The following is a 22,814-nucleotide window of genomic DNA, read 5'->3' as shown; positions in this document are numbered from 1 at the left end:
TCATGTTCAAAGGAAAATATGAAAGAAATTTTCATCGGTGAATGTGAATATAATTGAATTTTGGCGATAACCTTTATTTCGTTTGATAAATACAAGAATGAGGATACTATTTACATTTATTACACGTGGATCGTGGACTTTGTCCAACGCCTTAATATGTATATATATATATATATTTTTTACTCTTAGAAAAAAGAGGAAGAGAGATGAACACGCGAGTATCGAAAATTCTCAGTAACAAAATATAGTAACGAAAAAAAAACACAAAATTTCCTCAAGTCTTACACATTCTTTTTGTTATTTTGTTGTTTTTTCGTTGACAGATTAATTTAGTATATTAGCCATGGAAGACTGTAGCGTTGAATATTTCCAGCATCCTGATGAATCTTGCACTCTGAGGATGTTTACAAACGTTGATTACATTCGAGTTTATTTCGATGTGCTAAATATAGCGAAACAAAAACATGGAGTCTCGAGCGAAAATAAAAACAATCCAGAGAGGAATGGAAGATTACAAATTGATGTAAAATGAAAGAAACAAATATTTAAGCCAATTTTACAGACTAATTGACAATGAAAAGTTGGAGGTTGCAGAACACACGTCGATACATTTGACTCGTCGTTAAACCCCGTTGGCGAAAGTTTTAATTCACTTTAAATACGATGTTGAAATTTGAATTTTGTTATACGTTGAAATTTTTATTCATCCAGGAGTGGTTCAAGTCCAGGATGATAAGGCAGTTTATTTTTATGACCATGAGAAGCTGGGATTGAAAAAAAATCCATTGAATCAAGAATTATAAGAGTGGGAAGATCTTTCTTGCTTTGCAACAATTTGAACCTCAAGATCTGTAATGTAAAAACCGACAACTCAATTTCGAAAGTGCTTTTAAATAAGACAATCATTAAAACAGTTTTTTCGCTGTTGATAATTCAATAAATTTTTCGTTTCACGATTGATACAACGTTTAATAGTTACAAATTTCATGTCCATCTCTTATATTTAATATAAATATGTATATAATGTATATACAATTTGTAGGAATTGATAATCTCTGTTTTCCTGTCAGGGGTTATTCACAGCCTCTTATTAATATCGTTTTCGGTGTATTAATCTTATCACCCCTCATAATTCGAAGCACAAGAGCTTTCTGTTAAGCTCACCCCTCTTTTTAACTTTTGCATCTCCCGAGATTTCGGAGTATTAACAAAAATTATTGTTGCACCTCCGTTTTCCTTATTTTCATCATCTTCCCATGGAGTAGGCGATTCGTCGTTGGTCCATCAATGGATAAACGATAAACAAAGATATCACCTTTCGTTGCTCTTTTAGATACGGCCTCGAAGACTAGATTTAGTAGAAATTTCGCGTTCTTTAGGAAGAGAGAGGGAGACCGAGGCGGGCCAATACCATTTCTTTTCGTAGTCGTGTTATCTCCCAATAAATGTCATGAACTGGAATGACGATCGAACAATAAATATTCTATGAATTTCTTATTCAGAATCTTTCAAATCACTGATGAAACATTATTTACTTGTTTTTGTTTTTCATAAACCTTTTTTTCAAAAACTGTCATAAAAAATTCCTCAAAATCGTACATCAAATTTCGTTTATTTTACTTCATATATTTGCTCAATATTTGACACAAGCTTACCTGAACTCTTAACAAGGCCACGCTCGACGTACCGCAGATAATTCAAAAAGTCACAAACAGCGATGATCTGAAAAATAAACATAAAATTAGTACCGAAGAATTGAAAGAGTTTAGAAATGTTGATGGAAGAGAGTTGAAAATAATTTAGTAATAAACTCACCCGGTTACGACAGATCTGGGAGATACAGTACCACTGATTCTCCTGGTCCGATAATCTCATTCGATAATGACATTGTCGTGGTGCTTCCAGAAGTGCGCACTTCCTATAAGAGGTGAAAAACAACGAAGAAGGGCTTTAGATCCTTTTCGAAGAAGTACTTTTTTGATAGAAAGTTTGAATAAAATGTGAATTTATTTTTGAAATTGCTGTAAAAAGTGGTTTCCCATTGTAATTTTGTTTGTGCAAAACAATTTTGGGGGCAACAAAGAAGTTTAAATGGCATGATTTTGTTGGAGATTTTCAAATCTTGCGAAGAAAAATGAACGTATCCAAAGACACATGAAGCTTTGAAGATCCTCGCATAGAGAAATGATTCTCGAATCACGATTAACAATGACGTAATTGTAGAATGATTTGCATCTCACGCTAACGATATTAATGACATGTCGTGTCTCAATCGCATAACAAGTTTGAATTTAAACGGCGATGATTTCCCAGAAAATTCTAATAGGCACGTCGCACATTTCCATCCCCGATGCGAAAAAAGGCTCGGATAATGAATTTGTGGATTTTGAAAACTGTTTGAACTTGATGCGGTGCAAATTTTGGTCTCATAACCTCAATTTAACAGTGAATAAAGTGAAAAAAGTTTTTCATACGAAAATAACAGCGCTGAAGTGTCGATTCGTGAAGAACTTACTTGGGAAAAGCGAGTTTGTTTTTCTCACTGACAGCCTCAATAAAAATAATGCCATCCAGAACAGCTTGGCGGACTCTCGTGCCGAGTTCGGCATTCGGAAAATCGAGAGAAAGGTCGATGTCCTCGGTGAAAACTCTAGCAACGAAGGGATCGGATTTGTCGACGCACGGATTCGTTTTCCACCGTAAAAACTCGGCATGCACACGAGGATCGACCTCGACACCAAAATCTTTCGATTCTTTATCTTTGTCTTTCGAATTATCGCGGTCACGTTCACGCTCCCGTTCCTTTTCTCGCTCTCGATCCCACTCGCGATCAGCCGGATGAGAATCGCTCGGTAGAGACGACCGTGGCTCTTTGACAGGTGAATCCGGCGGGGAATTTTCACGCCCGTATTTCAAATTAAAGTGGGAAGGCGAACGTCGATGCTTCTTCGTAAAAAGACCGGGCTGACTATCCTCCGAATTGCCGGATGATCGGCATCTCGTATCGATCTGCGGATGCAGATGAGGATTAGGCCGCGCCGGAGTTGAGGTTAGCACCAAAGTTTTCAGAGCCGCTACTTCTGCGGCTAATACTTCAGCCTTCATTCTACTCTCCTCCAACAGTCTTTCAGCGTTTGCTTGACGCATGTTTGCCGCTCTCACCATATTGTGCGCCTCCTAAAAAAATCATTTGCTTTTTCATTTCAAATGATCGAAGCGACATTTTTTTTTCCTTTTAAACTGAATTATGGGCTTTTGTTCTACGCATTTTCAACTTCCCTTAACTTCACCTTTAGCAACATTAATTTTCTGAATAACAGCCTTCTCACCGAATTTCTCCATTTACTCAACAAAAAATAAATTTTTCTACAATCTTCCAACTAAACAAGTTGAAAAAACAATTTAAGGCGTAGGACAATTGTTGAAAAAACGATTTTACAAGCGAAAGTAATAAAATCAAGATAAAAAGACTTTTACGTGGTACACGAAGAAAACCAATTAGTTTTCTATAGTGAGGAATATATTATTTTTCAAGAATTTTCAAAGCCTTTAGCCACCGATTACAAACAGCATAATATTTTTTGAATTTTCCCATTTTTACTCCCTTCAATATTAAAGAGCTTTATGTGGCTAGCAAAAAGTGATGCACGTGAGAACTATATTTCGTTTTGTTTTCAAGTGTTAATCATCGTGTCAGACTAGCACTTACAGATAAGTCGAAGTGTATTGCAAATCATAAATTTTGACTGTCAGCATAGTAAATTCTGTGATAAATACACGAGTATACACCGAATACGTGTGACATTTTACCATAAATATAGTTTTTTTGAGGGTTGCCTGAGCATACTTTGCAATACAAACATTCCAAGTGACTGAAAATATTTTTTACAATTGTAAGTAATAAAATATATGTTATACGTTATGTTAGAGAGTTGTGAAGTTCGTCACAACTCTCTAACACAAGTTTTTTAAAATTTATTTCAACAAAAAAACGAATCGAATAAAGACATTCGTTGTAAAGAGTCGGAAGCGAATAGACGTAAAAAAATGATCGTAGTATTTCTGTTAAAATCATAAATTTATAATAACCTCGATTAGATTATTCGTATTATTTAAAACGACGCTGAAGTTTCTAACGTTGGAGTCCAACGAAACGAACGAAAAAAACGTGTGTAATTCACCAATTTTTTATCTCACGAATCGTTGGTGCAGCTTGAAAAACTACGAATCGCAAATTTGGCAGGGAACAAAATCGGAGAATTACTGGAATTATTGGAGAGTTTTTTTCCATCATTTCGTTGGACTCGAACGTTGGAAACTTCAGCGTCATTTATTTAAATTATTTGGACTCCTACACTATGCTTATAGAGAAAAAGGGTCTTGAGTCTTTTGAATAAAAGGCATGGGCATTGGTCTTTTTACTACGGTGGATGGAACAATTGTTATTACTGCTCTTCTCGAATTAAGGCTGTAATCCAGTGCGTATGTACTGTCCTCGAAATACTACATTCCTGGTACTTTCCTCTGGAATTTTCGACCTCGTTTTCTTCGTGTAAAATCGAAAATGATAGAAAGAATGAAGGGTACGAACTTGAAAGAGACTGGCAGTGAGTTCCTCGACTTCTTGTTCCACGTCCTGTCTGAATCTCGAAAGTCTTAAAACCTCCTCGTCCTTGAGCTTGAGTTCGTCGTGAGCTTTTTTCAATTCGTCCTGAAGTTTAGCAATGGCGTGTTCTTTTACTTCGGCAACGGTTTTTTCCCAGAGCAAAGTAGTGGGCGAGGGAATATCGTCCTCATCGTTTTGCAGTTGATCGTTGTCAGTTGTTTCCAGTTTGAGATCGTTGAATTCGGTTCGAGTGTCCGAAACGAGGGTGCTCGTCGTCGAACACTTTCTCGAATTATTCGGGGGAATTTCGTGATTTTTACGAGAATCCGAGACCGAAGCCTTCGAAACTTCTTCCTCCTCGTTTCGTGACGAGGTCCTCTCCAGTCTGAGGTCCAATGGTTTCGTATTAACGTTTCGAAATTCATCCACCTCGGAGTCTTTTATTCGTGGCTTGAGATCGTTGCTCCGCGCGTCAAAAGGCTTCGTCGTGGCGTTCTCACCGACTATTATCGTGCTGCGATGCCTCGATCCTATAACACTGCTCGTCGATGATAATTTTTCGTTGTACGTAAAACGGGCCGCAACTTCGCTCGAACTGGAATTACAACAATCACGTTTTTATCGTGTAATAACAACTCGAACGAAAACCAAATTATTATCATTATTCATCGAGACTTTTCTTCGTTTGCACAGTTGTTGTAACAAACACCTTTTTATCGCGAGCTCAAACGCTTCGTAGCATCACGAAACCTGAAGAAAATTTTCAATTTCGATTAAATTATTCACTTCCCTCGCGTGTCTAATTTCATAAATTATTCAATTCGCGAATTCATTAGAACGAACGGATTCTTTCGGACTCAAATTAAGTTGCACCGGTTTTTAGAGCCTGCAACGCCGAGTGAACTTTGAACACGCGACAGAAAAATAGGATTTCGTTGTACCACAACTGTGCGTTTCTTCGTCAACGTCGCAGCAGAACGTAAATAACAAGAAAATGCGAAAAAAAACTACTATTCGGCACTGAAATAATTTTCGCAATTTAAAGCAATGCAGAGAAAAATGTTGCTCAACCCTTTTGTCTTAATGCTCGATAAAAAAAAATAATGGGAATGTAAAATTGGAAAATTTCGGTCCCAAGCTGCCTCCGTTCATGATCGATTTTGTAAATTCGATGAATTTTCGTCCCCACGTGCGAAACCAAGTCAGAAAATGGAATCGGCGGTCTCTGAAAGCGTGAAACCCAAACAAATCCTCTTTTAAGGCCCACTTTTTTTTCTACGAGAGAGAAACGTCGGAAGCGGTAAATAAATTCGCGAAATTTCAAAAGCATCGTTCTCGAAGCTCTGCTGCACGCAGTGCCCGATTTTCAGAGTCTAAAAGCCGACAAGGAATTCACCGTTCCGGAGAGAATTTGGCGTCGTCCTCGTCGAAGAGACTGGTGGGCTCCTCGTCCTGATCTTTGCTTGCGTAACCGAATAGGTCGGTGGCGGCTCGGGCGAGATCAGATTTCATGATTGGATGGGGCGGATGCATCGACGTGCCGGCGCAGTCGGCTTCGTCCGCGTACAGTTCATCCTCGTCGGTCGTGTACTCCTCGTCGCCGGTTGTTCCCGTGCTCCCTGCTCTACGGTGCTTGGTCGTTAGCGGACGATACGCGTACTCGCTACCGCCGGTCACGGAATCACTCGAGTCCATTGAGTTTGGCTGTTGCTGTTCGACGGCCTTCATCCTTCCAATTTCATTTGTCGAATAAGGGGCTCACCAAAATCTGCAATGAGAAAAATCTTTGGTTACGAGCTGTCGCAAAAGTGACAAGTTTTCTGCTGCTTTTTCTCGGTCGGACGAATTTCAGGCGTGCTATTTCACCTTTCGTTGAAATCAATTTTTTTGCCAAATATTTTCAATCTCGAGTCCGCCTCGTTGAGCCTGGACTCGAGAAGGATAAGTGAGGAATTGAGAAAGAAAATGTGTCAACTGCCGAGCAGAGATTATACGAATTGGAAATATAAAAAAGATTTTGAGCTGTTTTGAGGCGGAGCCAGATTCCAGCGACGCTGAAGTTCGAGTCGCACGAAATGAGCGAAATATAAAATTCGTAATTCACTCATTTTTCATTCCACGAATCACTTTTTAGAGGTTGCCAAAGTCCGAAAAAAATAGAAGAACAGCAAATGATTTTTTCGCTTCGTTGGCTCCGCCGATGGAAAACTCAGCTGAAATGATTGCACCAATAAGAGCTTCCGACAATTTCGAAATAAAATTTCGGTAATTTCGTTACTTCCATTGGCCCGTTCGTTCATTTTTTACTCCCTGGCTCATCGACGAGCGTCGTATCCCCAGGCTGTGCGCGCAAAAAAGTAAAAATGATTTTTAATTTTAGTAAGACGCACTTAGCGAGAGAAATCGACATTAGAAACAGCGAATGCTTTCAGTAGCTGTACCAGCTCGTCTCGAGTCTTGAAAGTACATTAAGAAGAGGCTCGAGAGTGTGTATACACGATTATAAGATTGCCCTGAGATTCGTCCAGTGTAGCACGTTTGTCGGATGATCTCTCGTGCCTTTTAAGTCCGGATTAATCCGGAGCAGAGTCTAATACGAGCAATTGCACTCTGCCGGCTCCCTGGCTTCATTCTCTCGTCGTCCTCGGCTCTCTTTTACGAGGCCTCGCGTCTTTGTATCCGAGTTTTATAACGTCTGTCGTAGCTGTGCTTTGACAAAGAAAGCTTGAAGACGTATCTCCTCGTCTCAAGCCGCTTTCGTACGTGCTCTTTGACCCACTCGTGCGGTCGTCTCGGAAGCGTACAATAACGAACGATCATATAAGCAGATTATCATTTTCAAACTATTGTTAAGCGTGTCCGGAGTCAAGCGGATGAACAAATTTATGCTGATCCATTGTTTTATGGACTAAATTTTTCCATTTTTTCGCCTCCTCGTTTCGTTCTGCGACTGAAAAAGTCACCTAAGTTTGCTTCGATCTGAAAAGCTCCCGTTTCGATCGATGATGGATTGAGGCCTTGTATGCACTCTCAATGGGCGGAAAAATCGAAATTTTTTCATCACACATTCTTCAAGCACAATGCCTGAAGAAGATTCTCACCAAATTTCATAAAGATCGGTGCATTAGATTCGTAGCTAATTCGATTACTAAAAAAAACTATTAATCCGATCCAAACCAAATTTATACCGCTTATTTGTTATAATAATAGCTAGGACGAAGGATTTCGCGTATTTTGTTGGAAAAAAATTGTAACAAAAAAACCGAAAGTTCAGCACCTCAAAAAATGGATTTTTTGTTAAAACTGTCGCCATTTTTTTAAATCAACATTTTTACGAACTCTCCGTCCAGGCTCAAGCTGTTATTATTCTAAATAAGTGGTATAATTTTGGTACGGATTGGATTAAGGAGTTTCGGTACAGGCGATACAATGTTGCCATTGCTAAACCATGCTAAAAACATAAAAAATTTCAAAAAGTTCAGAATTTTATAAAATTTCGTCAACATATTCTTTAGTGCCAAATTTGACAATACAATTTTTTAAAGTTTTTCTTCTACACAGTTATCGAGTGATTGATCACTAAAGTTCACGTGTATAAGCATAGCGTTTCTATATAAATAAGTATACATTCCGGGCATAAGAATTCTGCTTTAATGCGTAATTGCTCGATAACTAAGTAGAAGAAAATTTTGAAAAAATTTGTGTTTTCGCACTTGATGTTGAAGAACATTATCACCAAATTTGATTAACTTCTTAATATTTAGACTTCTGTACCAAAACTCCTTAATAGCGTTTTAGTTATCATGCCCACCGCGACTGATGCTCGAAAAAGGTGCTTCTGAAGCACAGCTGGAGTTGCGCCATTTTGAGAAATATTTTGATGAAAAAAATTTTACAAGTACACGTGAATGTCGTTCACAGTTTTTTCAATAAACATTTATTTTCTTGTCGAATAAGAATAAAGAAAATCACGTTTTTCTCGGCTGCTGCAAGTGTAATAAGGCCTTAATTAAAAAAACGGGAGCTTTGACGAAGGAAAAATGAAATTCGTCAGCTGTTTTTTGTCGTTACGCGGCAGTATCGCAACGACGCTTCGGTGTATCGTACCGCGAGGAGAGACTCCGAATCCGCTTTGAAAGGGTATTCTTTTGCTCGGCAATTGGTATGATTAATTCTTTTTGTTCTCTCGCGGTTGTCAAGTGATGACTCGGGTATTATTAGAGGACCGAGGGGCGAGGAAATTTTCCATTCGTGTCAGGCTCCAATTGCTCCATTACTCTTGTCACGTACGAATTCAACAACTACTTCTAATTGGTCCAATATTCAATCCCATCCGAGCTCGTTGTAATCAAACATTCTTTGTCGTTGCTCGCGACGAGTCGAGCGAGACGAGAGAGATCCGGCGCTGCTGGAGACGCGAAGCGAACATCGCATTGTTGCAGCGCGAGCGGAATTCTCCGTTTCGTCAACGAAATATGAGTGGAAGCGATATTTGTGGAGAAACATTTAACGAGAAGCAAAATTTTAGAAAAAAACTCACGAAAATTCAGCGAAAACACATTTTACGTTGAAGAACATCGACGCCGCAATTTTCCCACAGCCCTCTACGCAACCTTGGCAAAAGTTACAACAAATCCAACGCCAGCAAATGTGACAGGAACCGAGACACGGCCGTTACGCAATTGTTGAGAATAATCTTCTCCTGCCGGCGAATACACGAAACGTGAGAGAGACGTGCCAACGAATTTTTCTTCTCGGTCATTAAAAAAACGTGCAAACATTTTTCCAGGCTTTTCTTGGGTTTTTATCGGGATTTCGTGCCTGGCAGCCTTATCCGAACGGACTGAAATAAACCGTCGGAAATTCTTGAATAACTTTACCATTATATAAGAAATTTATGTTCAGTAAGATTGAAAAATTGTAAAAGAGTTTGAATCGCGGCCCAAATCGTTTTGAGCGATTATCATATTTTTTGTTTCCTGTCTGTTATTTTTTTTTTTTTCCCCCATAATGCTTTTTTATGCTCAGTGGGGGAGAAGTGGCAAAAATTTTATTGCCAGTTCATTGTGCGGTTGCCGCTTGCTTCATTATCACAGGACTCGTGGGAAATGTGCGACGAAGCAAGTCGCGCCGATTCGTGGCCTCTCTTTCAACACGCATATCCACACGGTGCGTGTATAATCTTGAGAAAATGGTAAATTGCTTATTTCTACCTGGGAATTGGCTCGATCTATCGGGGACTTTTCTTCCACGCAGAAAAATCCTCGCGATGCTAATTACATTTTTTTCTTATAATTTTTTGTCACCGCGATCGAGTCTTCGTCGATGCTCGTTTTCATTTTTAAGGTAGTTCATGCACGAAACGATTTTCTTGAGAAAGCTTTGAAATTTACACAGATGGGTTGTCGAGCATGACGCATTTCAAATTTTGAGGGGTTCGTCTCATCGGTTATCTTGAGATAGACGAACTTAAATGTGGAGAAAAATGCACGGGGTCGTAGGGACTATGCTTAAAAAATCGTTCGTCTTTCCATACAACGATTGAACGCTTTTTGCTAAGTTTATGAAAAAGTAATGACGCTGAAGTTTGCAACGTTGGAGTCCAACGAAATGATAGTAATTCTCCAATTACGTTCCCTGTCGAGTTTGCAATTCGTAGCTTTTCAACTTGCACCGGTACTTCGTGAAATAAAAAATGAGTGAATTACACATGTTTTATTCCTTCATTTCGTTGGTCTCCAACGTTGCAAACTTCAACGTCGTACAAAGTACACAATAACGATGAAGTTACAACGAAGGTCTGGAAAAAAAATTGAGACGATTGTCTTACTAGTGATAAAAATATATTGCGTTAAAGATTTAACGAAATTGGTAAAATGAGCACTCGCAAGCTCACGTTTTCTCATTTCGGCATTTTGTTTCTTCTTGGCTTGGCCCATTCCCGTCGAAGCCTTTTTTCTTTTCATTAACACTTTTTTCTCGAACCCTCTCCCTTTGAGTTTTCCCCCTGCGCTCTCTAAAGCGATTTTGTTACTTAAAACTGTAGTATTTTGGCGAGGGACGAATGGAATTTTGGGTTCGGTCAGTGATGGATCCTCGATCAATTGTCGGCTCGTAATTTCATTCGCTAAAAACGTAAGTTGAAAAAATGTTTTTACAATTTCGAATTAATAACTCTGACATTAATTTAGAGTGATAATATCCTTAATAGGGAGTAAAAATCGAGCCAATTTAGACGTCCATAAAATACAGTCCTTCGAGCATGATCCACCTTAATATTATTTTTCTAAACGATAATTTTGATTAGTTTTAATAATTTTTCTTCATTTATCTTAAAAATCTCAGTAAACCACGAAACAGAATCCGAGCTTATGCTGCACTCTTAATAGCGGTTCTCCCTTAATAGCGTCCATTAAAAGCACCGACTTGAGCCTCCCTCGCTAATCCCTCCTCGCATTTTCGCCATTGTTCCTTTCCCCCCCTTGAATTCCGTGCCGAGGGAACAATTCATTTTGGTCGTTTTTTCCATTTTCCTGGAAAAACTATAGCAGCGGCGTAGCTGCGCTGCGACATGAGAAATACCGGAAAGGAGCAGCGTGTGGGAACTAAATCGAGTTTTCCACGATCGTAATAAGAGGAGACTGGACGTGCCGACAATATTGCGACACGTTTGTATAACTGTTCGGAGACTCGGAGCATTTTGCACCGGGACTATATTTCCTGGTCCGCGAAAACTCGATCAATCAGCGCGGAGCTCGTTTCGAAAGAGGGCGACCAAAAGCGTATGCGTTCATTCAATGCGTTAATCATTTTCAGTGGAAATTATTTTATTAGTATTTTTGGAGCAATCGATATTCACGGTTTTCAGCTACGAATATTCGCACGAATATTCTGTGCGTGAAAAAAGTTCGAACTCGGTCACGAAAACGTTTTTTGTCGACGCGTTTGTCAAAGGATTTTTCAAACGATTGTATTCGCCTCTCAAATGAAGAACCAACGGAGCATGCTTCTAATTACGCGTGGAACGACGACTCTGAGAAAGCCTCGAAGGCATTCGACGAAAAATCTTCACAATAAATCCCACTAAGCATATACCCCAGGTGCGTAATAAAACGGGTGAAACCATTCGGGCAACACGTTCACTTTAAACTCGACGAGCGCTAGTGGTCACGGTCACTGGAATCGTTCCCCGATTTATGTTAATTATTCGTGCCCATTTCTAAAAGTTAACGGTGCACGAACATCTAACACAAAGATTCTTTGGAACTCGGAAATATTATGATTTTTTAGGTAGGATTTCACTTGTGCGAAGGAAACGTCAATTTGAGGACAAAAGCATCGAAATTCGAGAGCTTTTTCGTACGAAAAAATTTATAAAAATGAATCGCATGTGGGGTGCCCATTTGAACAGCAAACCTCGACAATGCGATTTTTTGGCACTGCCCAAGATCGCTTGCTCTTTCCGTCACAATTGAAAAGGCCACGGGCAGAAACATATTTTTCCATTATTTCAATTATTGATTTTTCAAGCTTCTGCTGAAGTTTTTACGGTGAGGTTAGTGCCCCAGAGTGAGGTTAAACATGATCGAAGGAATAAAAAATAGTTTTAGATCAAACTGCAGGTTCTCTCCGAAGGCATTGCAGTTGAGTGAAGAAAACTCTTGCAGCGTCAATTGCTATCGAAACAACCATTTTTTCTGTATCGTCAAAAATTATTGAGATATTTTGAAAAAACAAAAATTTGGTTTTTTTAATCGACTATATCCCGGAAAATATCAACAGTATAGAAAAAATTTCTGAATAAAAAAAATAGAAAATTTTATTCTCCACAAAAAAGGTCCCTACCATTTTTAACGTAAAACTCACCGCTTTCGAGGTATTTGCAAAAACGTGTTTTTCAAGATGGCGGCTAACGCTCGCGGTCTCAGGCGACACAAACTTGGTTCAACGCTCAGGGGCACCTTCTGCCACAATCCAATCAAAAGATCAATTACCAGGATTTCTCGTTTTACGAGTGTCTCAAAATCCTCGATTATATTCAATCAACAATACTTTTTTCCCAGCGTCCACACGATGGCGCAAAAAATTCGAGTATCCATTTCCCCTTTAAACTTTCGTCCAATCCCGAGCTCACTCACTATCCGAGAACTTCGGGTTTTCAGATGTACCCAAATCACGCGTCCTTCTGATCAGTTCTCAAACTGCATTTTCTAAATTTAACAAAATGTTCTTCCCCGCACTCCAAAAGTTTGTATAAAAAATTTCATTGCATTCAACGAAAAATGAGAAAAATTATTTTTCCTCCCCCCCCCCCCCAAGCCAGAGCCTGAATAATTATCAAAGTATTTTCCATTCGAATGATCGGGACTGTAACACCGGCCAAGAGCGTGAGTACCGCTGCTAGTAATAGTAGTAATAATAACAATAGCATCAATAGCAAAATAATAATGATCGTAGCGTTTAAGGCACTTGTACGCGAGGTACGAGGCCAGCTCGTTATCATCATCTCCGGCTCTCCGGACGGTACGGTGCGGTACCGAGGGCGTACACGAGAGAGTTTCAATTCCATACATGCACGGGCGCATATACGTATATAGAGAAACGTTGATGCGTTTGCGACTCGGAATTGTGGGATGATCTCTCGCGACTTCGCATCTTGATGGACTTGTCGTCTTTTGCCGAGGAAATTCTAGAGAGCGACACATACGCAGGGCGTCGAGAAAATACACGAAGAAAGAAAGAAAGAAGCAGCAGCGGCGGGCAGGTTTGAGTCCTTGGTTCGGACTTTGTTTTGCGGCCGGGAGACTCTCGCACGGTCAACCGTAGAGCGCGTCGCTTTGACCGCGTCAGCGTGAGCGTTTGTAACGAGGATTGCGTCACGGTTTGAACGGCTATCGCGGCAGCGAGTGCTGGACGTGCGAGGATAAAGCGAATTTTGTAAAGGCGGCGAGTGGTACAGAGCCCGCTACGGGGTTCCTTCGCTCGTCGATGGAACGTTGCCGCGCAACGCGAGGCCGCGTAGCACGAACCTTTGCAAATGAAACGGAGCGAGGAAAGTTTGCAGCTTCAATTTTCACGCTCGGTTTCTTTTCGGTTTCATTCAATATTTGTCTTCGAAAACGATGAAAACATTGCGCACGATTTTTAAGGCTAATTTACATGTTTAGAGTCGATTTTGCTGGCTCGTAAATAATTAAATTTTCGACGATCGAGGGCTCTCGGTCCCCCCCTGAACGGGAGGGTTTCCTACGCGCGCTGAGCAAGTGAAACAAAGCATCGCTCAGCATCATCAATGGAGTGTGGAATAAAAATAGAGGCTTTTGTCCAGCTGCTTTGTCGAATCTGAAAAACGAGTCTCGCGGAAAGGCTCGTTCGCGTTTTGCTCCGATGCACAAAATCCTCTCGTCCCTCAATACGAAGAAAACGAATTCGCTTTGTTTAGTGAGGAATATACTATTTTTACGAGGCTGAAGTTTGCAACGTGTTGCAAATTAGGCAGGTAACAGAGTTACAAACTTACTCGAATTATTGGAGAGTTTTTTAAATCATTTCGTTGGACTCAACGTCGCAAACTTCAGCGTAATCTATTTTTCAAAAATTTTCCAAGTATTTAGCCACCGATTGCAAACGGCATAGTATTTTTTAAATTTTCCCATTTCTCCTCCCTTCAATTCTAAACAGCTTTTCGTGGATAGCACAAAGTGATGCACGTCAGGACTATATTTCGTTTTGTTTTCGAGTGTCATTCGTCGTGTCAGGCTAGCACTTACAGATAAGTAGTTTGACTGTCAGCATAGTAAATTATGTGACAAATACACGAATATACACCGAATAAGTGTGACATTTTACCATAAATATAGTTTTTTTGAGGGTTGCCTGAGCATACTTTGCAATACAATAATTCGAAGTGACTGAAAACATTTTTTACTATTGTAGGTAATAAAATAAGCCGCTACCGCGTCTCTTGATATGTTATAGAGTTATGAAGTTCATCACATACAAGTGATCTGTTTTTTAAAATTTTTTTCAATAAAAAAACGAATCGAATAAAGACATTCGTTGTAAAGAGACGACGCTGAAGTTTGCAACGTTGGAGTCCAACGAAATTAACAAAAAAAAAACATTTGTGATTCTCCAATTTTTTATTCCACGAATCGTTGGTGCAGACTGAAAAACTACGAATTGCAAATTAGGCAGGTAAGAGAATTGGAGAATTGCTGGAATCGTTGGAGAGTTTTTTCAGTTCATTTCGTTGGACTCCAACGTTGCAAACTTCAGTGTCATGTAAAGAGTCATCGGAAGCGAATAAACGTAAAATGATCGTTGTATTTCTGTTAAAATAATAAATTTATAATAACATCGATTAGTTTATTAGTATTATTTAAATTACTTCGACACTACGCTGCACCATGCAATACAAAAATTCGAAGTGATTGAAAAGATTTTTTACAATGCTTATAGAGAAAAAGAGCTTCGAGTCTTTTGAACAAAAGGTAAAACAATTGTTATTACTGCTCTTCGAATTAAGGTGATGGAGCAGTCGCTATCTCGCCACCGTGAGTGCGAGAGAGATAGCTGCAATTTTCGAAATTGAATATGTCCGACACGGTTTGATCAATAAAAAAAAGCCCCGTCAGCGTATTTTTGCCATCTTTCCGCGTCCGCTGACAGAGCCTTTTTTTGATTAGTCAAACGACAGCGGAGAATTTTCATTTCGAAAATTCGAGGTGAGGTTAGTCGACTGATCCATGCTCTTAAGGCTGTAATCCACTACGTATATATTGTCCCCAATATTCCTAGTACTTTCCTCTAGAATTTTCGGCCTCGTTTTCTCCGTGACGTTGATCGTCGATGTTGCCAGAGAACCGCGTATTGCGAAGAGCTCAGAATAAACGATTGATTCGTCGGAGTGTCTGTGGGAGCGATGAAAGATTCGAGATTCGTCGAAACAATGAGATTTATTGATTTTTTAGTTTCGAACGATACTTTTTCATGCGAGAGAGAAATACGTGAAAAATTGTTACGCCGTGATATCTCGCATTGTTCGCTCGCTACAGCGTGTACATTCGCGTACGCGATGCACGCTGTACACGTTGCACAATCGCTATTAACGTGCACTCTTCTCTCTCTCTCTCTCTCTCGACTATTCGACCATTCGTCGTCCATTCTTTCTCTACCAGCGCAATTTTACTTCATTCTTCATTCTCCTCTATTCACATCCGTGTTTTCACTGTGCGCGCACGCACACAAACGTGTTTGTACATAAACGCAGGCACGTGAGTACACTCGAGCAAATACTCGTGTAGGTCGGCGTGTGTGAACGGGAATAGGAGCGACGTACAGGGCTGACTAGAATGCGGATAATTCTATCGCGGTTTCTCTCGCAGTCAGCCTCACTCGCTGAGCCTCTCTCCGCGTTGCTAATTCTCTATTTATCTGGCAGCCCTCCATCTCCGCTGCTCAACTCGGCGTGAGAGCACTTTGAGGGAGCACCGGGTGCGCGTTTGTTTTGTATCGAAGTTAGCATCGTTCGTGAATCCGCCGATCAAACTCGCTTTTTATCGGACCAACTGCTTCGGGAGATTCGTTTTTGAGGGATCTTTTTCGAGGTTCTTTCGAAACTAGCTCTTCTCGATTTACTGGGAAAAAAGGGAAGCTCGCGCTTGCGAATATCGGGATCGTAATTCCAAATGAAATTTGCGTTGCTGCGAAACAGAACACGGCGAATCGAATAATTATTGTAACGCGACTGGAAAATCAATTTTCACAATCGCATTCGCCAGATCGATTCTAATTCACAACTTGGACGTTCGCCGATACTGAGAACTCGAGCCAATCCCGAAGAACTCGAGCATAAAAGCAGAAAATTTCGGCCTCGGCTTGCCCCCTCGATACTCTGTACAACGGGAAAGAATTTTAATCCGTGCACTTGAGCATGAAAACTATGAAATACGAGCGCTTTTATGCTGGGATATTGAATCTGTAAAAATGCGTGGATTCATCCGCTGATCAAGGTCCTTCGCCCACTCCGCTTTTCCACTCGTATCCTGCCCTATTCGTTGTCCAATATATTCGCATATTTACGCGCGGTTATACGCTTCGGGAATTCTCTTTACATTCGCGATGCACGATGCATAGGTGGGATAAACCACGCCAAATTGAACAGGGTTTTGTTTGATCCGAGCAAAACTAAATTTTGTGGTAAATCCAAACGAAGCGGAGCTGGTTTTGTCATCGTCGCACGCTGAGAGACTGAATTCACGTTTTTTGTAACGTTCCTTCTTTAAGGTAGTGTTCGGAAAAAGGACTTCTGAAGCTTTGTTAATTGGGAGCAATAAATCATCACAATAAATTTAAGGGCGGGGTGAAACTAAATTTAAGAATTTTTTTACACCCTACGGACAATAGAAATTTATTTTATTGATTGTGACATCATAATGCGATACGTTAACAAGATTTTCTGAATTTTCGAACCTCGAATGTCAATAATTGACTCGATCGTGGCAGAGACACTTCCGAAAAAAATTGCCCACCGGTGGACAGTCTGAATCGAAATCTACTCGACCGATCCTTTCTAAATTTGGCGTGTTACTTCCTCGCACAATTGACCAGGCCAGAGTTTTCAGTGTTTTCGCTTCCAAGTGCCACAAAAAATGTAAACAATCGAAAACAAAAAATCCTCTCGCAGGTACCTGGTCAATTGCGTAAGAAAGTACCATGTCGAATTTCAAAAAGATCGGTCGAGTAGATTTCGATTTATACTGTTCACCGATGGGCAACTTTTTTGAAGTGTTTTTTTTCTTGAAGATTTGCTACCATCGAGTTGATTATTGATGCTCGGGGTTTAAAAATTCCGAAAATATCGTTCATATATCGTAATACAACGTCACAATCAATAAAATTGATTCGCAATTAGCTGCAGCGTCGAAAAAAATGCTTAAAATTGGGCCTTTTTCAGCGAATAGACGTTACCCCCCGGCGCCTTAAAATGTTTCCACTTCATTAGAGCTGAGGAAGCTTGTATTCTTTCGATTCTCGTCGTTGCCGAACGCATTGATTCCAGTTTTCAACTTTTTATCCTAAATTCCAGCCCGAATCGAGTTTGTGAGAAAAAAACTTAGAGTTCCCGACAATACTCCAAGTTGCCCTATTCTCGAGATCAGTTAGTCCGGGGAGGTGTTTCGCTCCCGTATCTCCAGCCAATGCGAACTGCGAATTAGTGGTGAGAAGGAAGATTCGAAGAAGAAGTTCCGGCTGATCCGATCGACCTCTCAAATTGGGGGTGAACGATCTCGCTGTTCGTTTGGCACCACTTTCAGCGAAAGTCGAACCGGAAGCGCTAGTTTTTTATCCTTCCACGAGGGTACAGGGCTTATCGGATCTGGCAGCCTTTCGAGTACGAAATTAGACTCCGTTCATAATTCGTCCGGTTTATTGGCGAGAAATCTCCGGTGGGATCGGCTTTCCTGCGAGAAAATCCATCGCCCGCGGACGAGCGAGTGAAAAAAACGGTGCCCCAATGCCCAATAAGCTCTGCGCGCTCCAAGCCACGAACGAAGCAACCGAATCTCATAATCCGGAAAATACGAAGGTCAACGAACCCCCTGAAACCGAGGCCTCGGTCAACGGGCCCCCAAGCTCATCAAATTTCGAGCCGAATCGAAAACTAAATGTTGCCAAGTTCCTCGTTCGCGGTGTCGAACGCTCCACATGCACGAGCGCACACGTCCCGTGCCTCGGGGAGGGGAAAGGCTCGAAGGAGTCAGCGGAATGTTTGAACGTGCCGATTTAGTCCGTTAGACAAAGAGCCGAGACTCGCGGTCGTTGCACACACATCGAGTGTAGTACAAGTGCGCTCGCGAACCCGTCCGGCCAATATGTACAACGTGGACACACAACGAATACTCACGTTCCGGGCACATATGGATTCTTATTCGACGCTCAACGTATATCGACACCATAGTCGACAGTCACCAACGTCGGTGTACACCGCGCGGTCTAACTTTATGAAAACAATTGAACAAAATTGCGATCACGCTTCGTCCGGCTTGCAGATTTCTCTCTGCTTCCCTCCGCCTGGATCAAAATGTGTGCGCTCATTTATCCTTTCTGTAAAAACAACTGTTGATGGGCTTTGCTGGGGCTCTTGAGGAGTACGGGCAGGAGCGAGAGCAAGAGCGTTGCAGGCCGGTACTGCCTTGATTAAGCGAGTGGTTTCCCGCCGCCTCGTTTTTCCACCGATTTTCACCGGATTCTGAAAACTTGTTTAGGGTACTGTTACGTCATAATGTGGAAAGTTGCTACGGGATTGAACGGTGCTCGAAATATCGGCACGAGCAGGTCGGATTTGTCCGGAGCTGGGCAATTTCGCTTCCTGCAAACGACGACTCCGAAACTCTTTGACTTAACATTTTCTTCTGACTCGTTTTTACTACGCGGATTTTGGCAGCTCGGCTTCGGTCGTTCTTTCGGAAATTTGACGCTCAACGTTTTTTCTCGCAGTGAGAAAATAAATCGTTGTAACAAATAAATGTCTTTGGTTTATCCGAATTTATCCGAATCACGTAATTTTTGTTTGTGTGAATTAACTGAGCGAGTGAAACCGAATCTTTTGTTCGAAGAGCTCGAAACATTTGTTTATTTCTGCTTAACTCACGCGCACTTCTAACACATATTTATTTGAATATCAAGCACTGAAGTAACTAAACGGTTTTGTAAATCGAAACGACGCTGAAGTTTCCAACGTTGGAGTCCAACGAAACGAACGAAAAAAACGTTTGTGATTCGCCAATTTTTTATCTCACGAATCGTTGGTGCAGCCTGAAAAACTACGAATCGCAAATTTGGCAGGGAACAAAATCGGAGAATTGCTGGAATTATTGGAGAGTTTTTTTCCATCATTTCGTTGGACTCCAACGTTGGAAACTTCAGCGTCATAAATCGAATCGTACGGTCGGTTCGATACAACCCAAAATTTGTTCAAATGTATTATTATATTAGCCAACACGATTTTTGCAAAATAACAAATCGTTTTGATAGTCGGATTTTTTCTTTGTGTTGCTCAACTAAATTTTATCGATGACGAATCGAATAAATTGTCTATACAAATGTCTACCTCGAAAGAAAAGTTCAGTATATTTTATATCATTTTGTTGATTCAGCGTTTGGTTTCTTAGTTGGGGCGTGAAGGAAAGACAAACAAACAAACAAACGCACACTTTCGCATTTACAATATTAGTTATGATTTATTTATTATTATTATTAATAAGATTAAAATTAATATTCCGCCAGTTCGCAGGTTATTGTCAGCGAAAACGAAGTTAAATCTTCAAATGTGTCGTTGAACGTTTCGTCTACGCATTCAAATTTTTTGTCTCATCGTTCCCATGAAGTTAAATCTCAGTATGAAAAAGTTTGTTGTAAAATGTTTAACATTTTTTTACTTGTAAAAATAGATTTTGTTAAATCTGGAGAAATATGAAAAAATCTCTTCGCGCCTTTCCGTTTTCACTTTTCCTCTCTATTGTTTCAACATTTACGGATCGCCTCGATAGATCGGTAGAGCCGAATCCTCGGCTGGACACGCGTGAAATCTGTGCATTGTTTACTCTGCGTTTCGCGCACAGTTCCGGTGTACCAAATATGGAAATGCAGTGTAAAATATGCGCATACATATTCAACTTTTGAAAGAACGGAGCAAACGGCGTTGCGCCGCGGTAACAATGAAATTTCATAAATAAACAAGTTTAGCAACGTCGTGCCGGCAGAATTTTCACCTAGTTTTACATTCACAAATGATCCGGTTTTCGTATTACTTTCGAGAGAATCGATTTGGCGAATATTTTTCTTGGCAACGACGCCTCCGAACAGTGACGAATGAGAGCTTTTTTAGGTTCTTCCAAACGTCGTCGACACAAAAAATTAAACTCCCTGCACGACGCTGAAGCTTGCAACGTTCGAGTCCAACGAAATGAAGGAAAAAAACGTTTGCAATTCACCAATTTTCCATTTCACGAGGCGCAGGTTGAAAAACTATGAATTGCGATTTCGCAGGATACGAAATTGGAGAATTACTGGAATTATTGGAAGCTTTTTGAGATCATTTCGTTGGACTCCAACGTTGCTAACTTCAGCGTCATAAACTTTCTTGTTACTGCGACTGAACGTCTCGCCGATTTCTGTATTTGATACCCTCGTTATTTACGATGTTCTCAGTTTTTGTCCCGTTTCTCTACGACTGCTACAGACGCCGTGACGCAAACTCCGGCTTTGGAAACACTTCAGATTCTTTTTTCCTGCTCTTCGATCCTTTCAACCTTAAGGAAGTTGAGGCCTTGGAATGGAAATGATGTCATCGCTTTTAAACCAATTGCATCTTATAAAGTGAAGTGTAAAAAAAATCAGTTAAATTTTCAGACAGTTTAGGAGCGTCGTTGCTGAGAATAATCAATAACAATTTGGCCCAAATGACATGTAATCTTACGACGCTGAAGTTTGCAACGTTGGAGTCCAACGAAATGAACGAAAAAAACATTTGCAGTTCACCAATTTTTGACTTAAGGAGTTTCGGTACAAAAGTCAAAATATTAAGAAATTGATCAAATTTGGTGATAATGTTCTTCAACATCAAGTGCGAAAACACAAATTTTTTCAAAATTTTCTTCTACTTAGTTATCGAGTAATTACGCATTAAAGCAGATTTCTTATGCCCGGAATGTATACCTATATATATGGAAACGCTATGCTTATACACGTAAACTTTAGTGATCAATTACTCGATAACTGTGTAGAAGAAAAATCTTAAAAAATTTGTATTGTCAAATTTGGCACTAAAGAATATGTTCACCAAATTTTATAAAATTCTAAACTTTTTGAAATTTTTTATGTTTTTAGCATGGTTTAGTATGGCAACATTGTATCGCCTGTACCGAAACTCCTTAACGAAGTATCAGTGCAGATCGAAAAACTACGAATTGCGAATTCGACAGGAAATTAAATTGGAGAATTACTCGAATTATTGGAGGGATTTTTAAAATCATTTCGTTGGACTCCAACGTTGCAAACTTCAGCGTCATCTAATCTTATAGAAGTCAAGACACATCCAGCGATATCTCCGTTAAAAATGATGCTAAAAATATGAAATTTTTTGGGCCACATGAGCAAGGCTTGCCGAATAATGTCCATTTTTTTCAGATTTATTACGAGATTTGTTGAGATTATATTAATAATAATCTGTTTCCCGTGTAGTTTTTTGAGGCTAGGATCGTCACCGTTCCCGTTTTCGACCGAGCTCTCACCAGTTTTTCCTCTTATTTCCCCCAACTTTTTTTTAAAGTGTATGCAACATTGCCAAACTCTAAACTGGCCTAACTTTTGAAAGGTACAGGTTATAACTTTTGGGTAAAAAAAATGACTGTACAGCCTCAACTTCCTTAACTACTCTCGGCTCACTTCAACGTCAAAAGTATTTCGGTGCCCTCGCACAGGCAATGCTAGAGTCGATATCGAACAGAGGTTGCCTCCTAAATAGGGAACCTTCCCGCAGAGAAATCCAGATTTTATTGAAACATGAACCAGCAGGAAAAATGCTAATCGTCGAACAACATTCTAAGGTAGGATGGATGAATATTCGCTATCCAAGATTATGCGACATTTTTTGTAAGCAAAAATGAATACTGGAAAGATTTGAAAAATTTGGGTCACTCCAGCACACGAAAAGTAATTGAATTTTTTCATTAGTCATATCCAAAATTTCGTAAAAAGAAAATCGATCGTTGTATTTCGTTGGATATTAAAGAATCACATTTTCTCGTTCGTTTGCTTCGCGACGTTTTTTTCCTCAGTTTTTACAAAACGACCATTATTATCCCAATAAACTTTCGAATCGTTCATTTTTTTCATTATCCTTCGCTACAATACTACTTTGGGCAGTGAATTCACTTCATAACCCACAAAATTTGTGAACAAAACTGACAGCGTGACATCAACAGCAGCGGCAGCTGTTGCGCCACAGTCAAAATGAACTCTTCAAACCTTTTTTTGACAATAAAATTGTATAAAATGTTGCTTCTCTACCGATTATATTTCTAGAATACTAAAATAATTATTCTAAACTGAGTTTCGTCTTTTCATGAGCCTTAAGGAGTTTCAGTACAGAAGTCAAAATATTAAGAAATTGATCAAATTTGGTGATAATGTTCTTCAACAT

At 40.0% G+C, this 22,814-nt stretch overlaps 1 protein-coding gene across 2 annotated transcripts in view; it reads right to left on the bottom strand.

The window, feature by feature from the left end:
- Positions 1 to 48: 48 nt before the first annotated feature.
- The window catches only part of LOC122406559 (guanine nucleotide exchange factor for Rab-3A-like), a 46,548-nt gene continuing 23,782 nt past the window's right edge, over positions 49 to 22,814 (bottom strand). For both annotated transcript variants that reach the window (XM_043412081.1, XM_043412080.1), the window contains exons 2-7: positions 6,003 to 6,374; positions 4,592 to 5,201; positions 2,516 to 3,177; positions 1,816 to 1,918; positions 1,656 to 1,722; positions 49 to 1,455 (exon numbers count right to left, since the gene is read on the bottom strand). In XM_043412081.1, the coding sequence (XP_043268016.1) occupies positions 1,376 to 1,455; positions 1,656 to 1,722; positions 1,816 to 1,918; positions 2,516 to 3,177; positions 4,592 to 5,201; positions 6,003 to 6,334 (1,854 nt within the window). In that variant the 5' untranslated portion in view covers positions 6,335 to 6,374 and the 3' untranslated portion in view covers positions 49 to 1,375. The remainder of the gene's footprint in view (positions 1,456 to 1,655; positions 1,723 to 1,815; positions 1,919 to 2,515; positions 3,178 to 4,591; positions 5,202 to 6,002; positions 6,375 to 22,814) is intronic.

The sequence above is a fragment of the Venturia canescens genome, chromosome 2 (genome assembly GCF_019457755.1).
Source record: "Venturia canescens isolate UGA chromosome 2, ASM1945775v1, whole genome shotgun sequence".
NCBI classification, from domain to species: Eukaryota; Metazoa; Arthropoda; class Insecta; order Hymenoptera; family Ichneumonidae; genus Venturia; species Venturia canescens.
The sequence above is the reverse complement of the archived record's forward strand: the minus strand, read 5'-3'. Positions and strand labels throughout refer to the sequence as shown.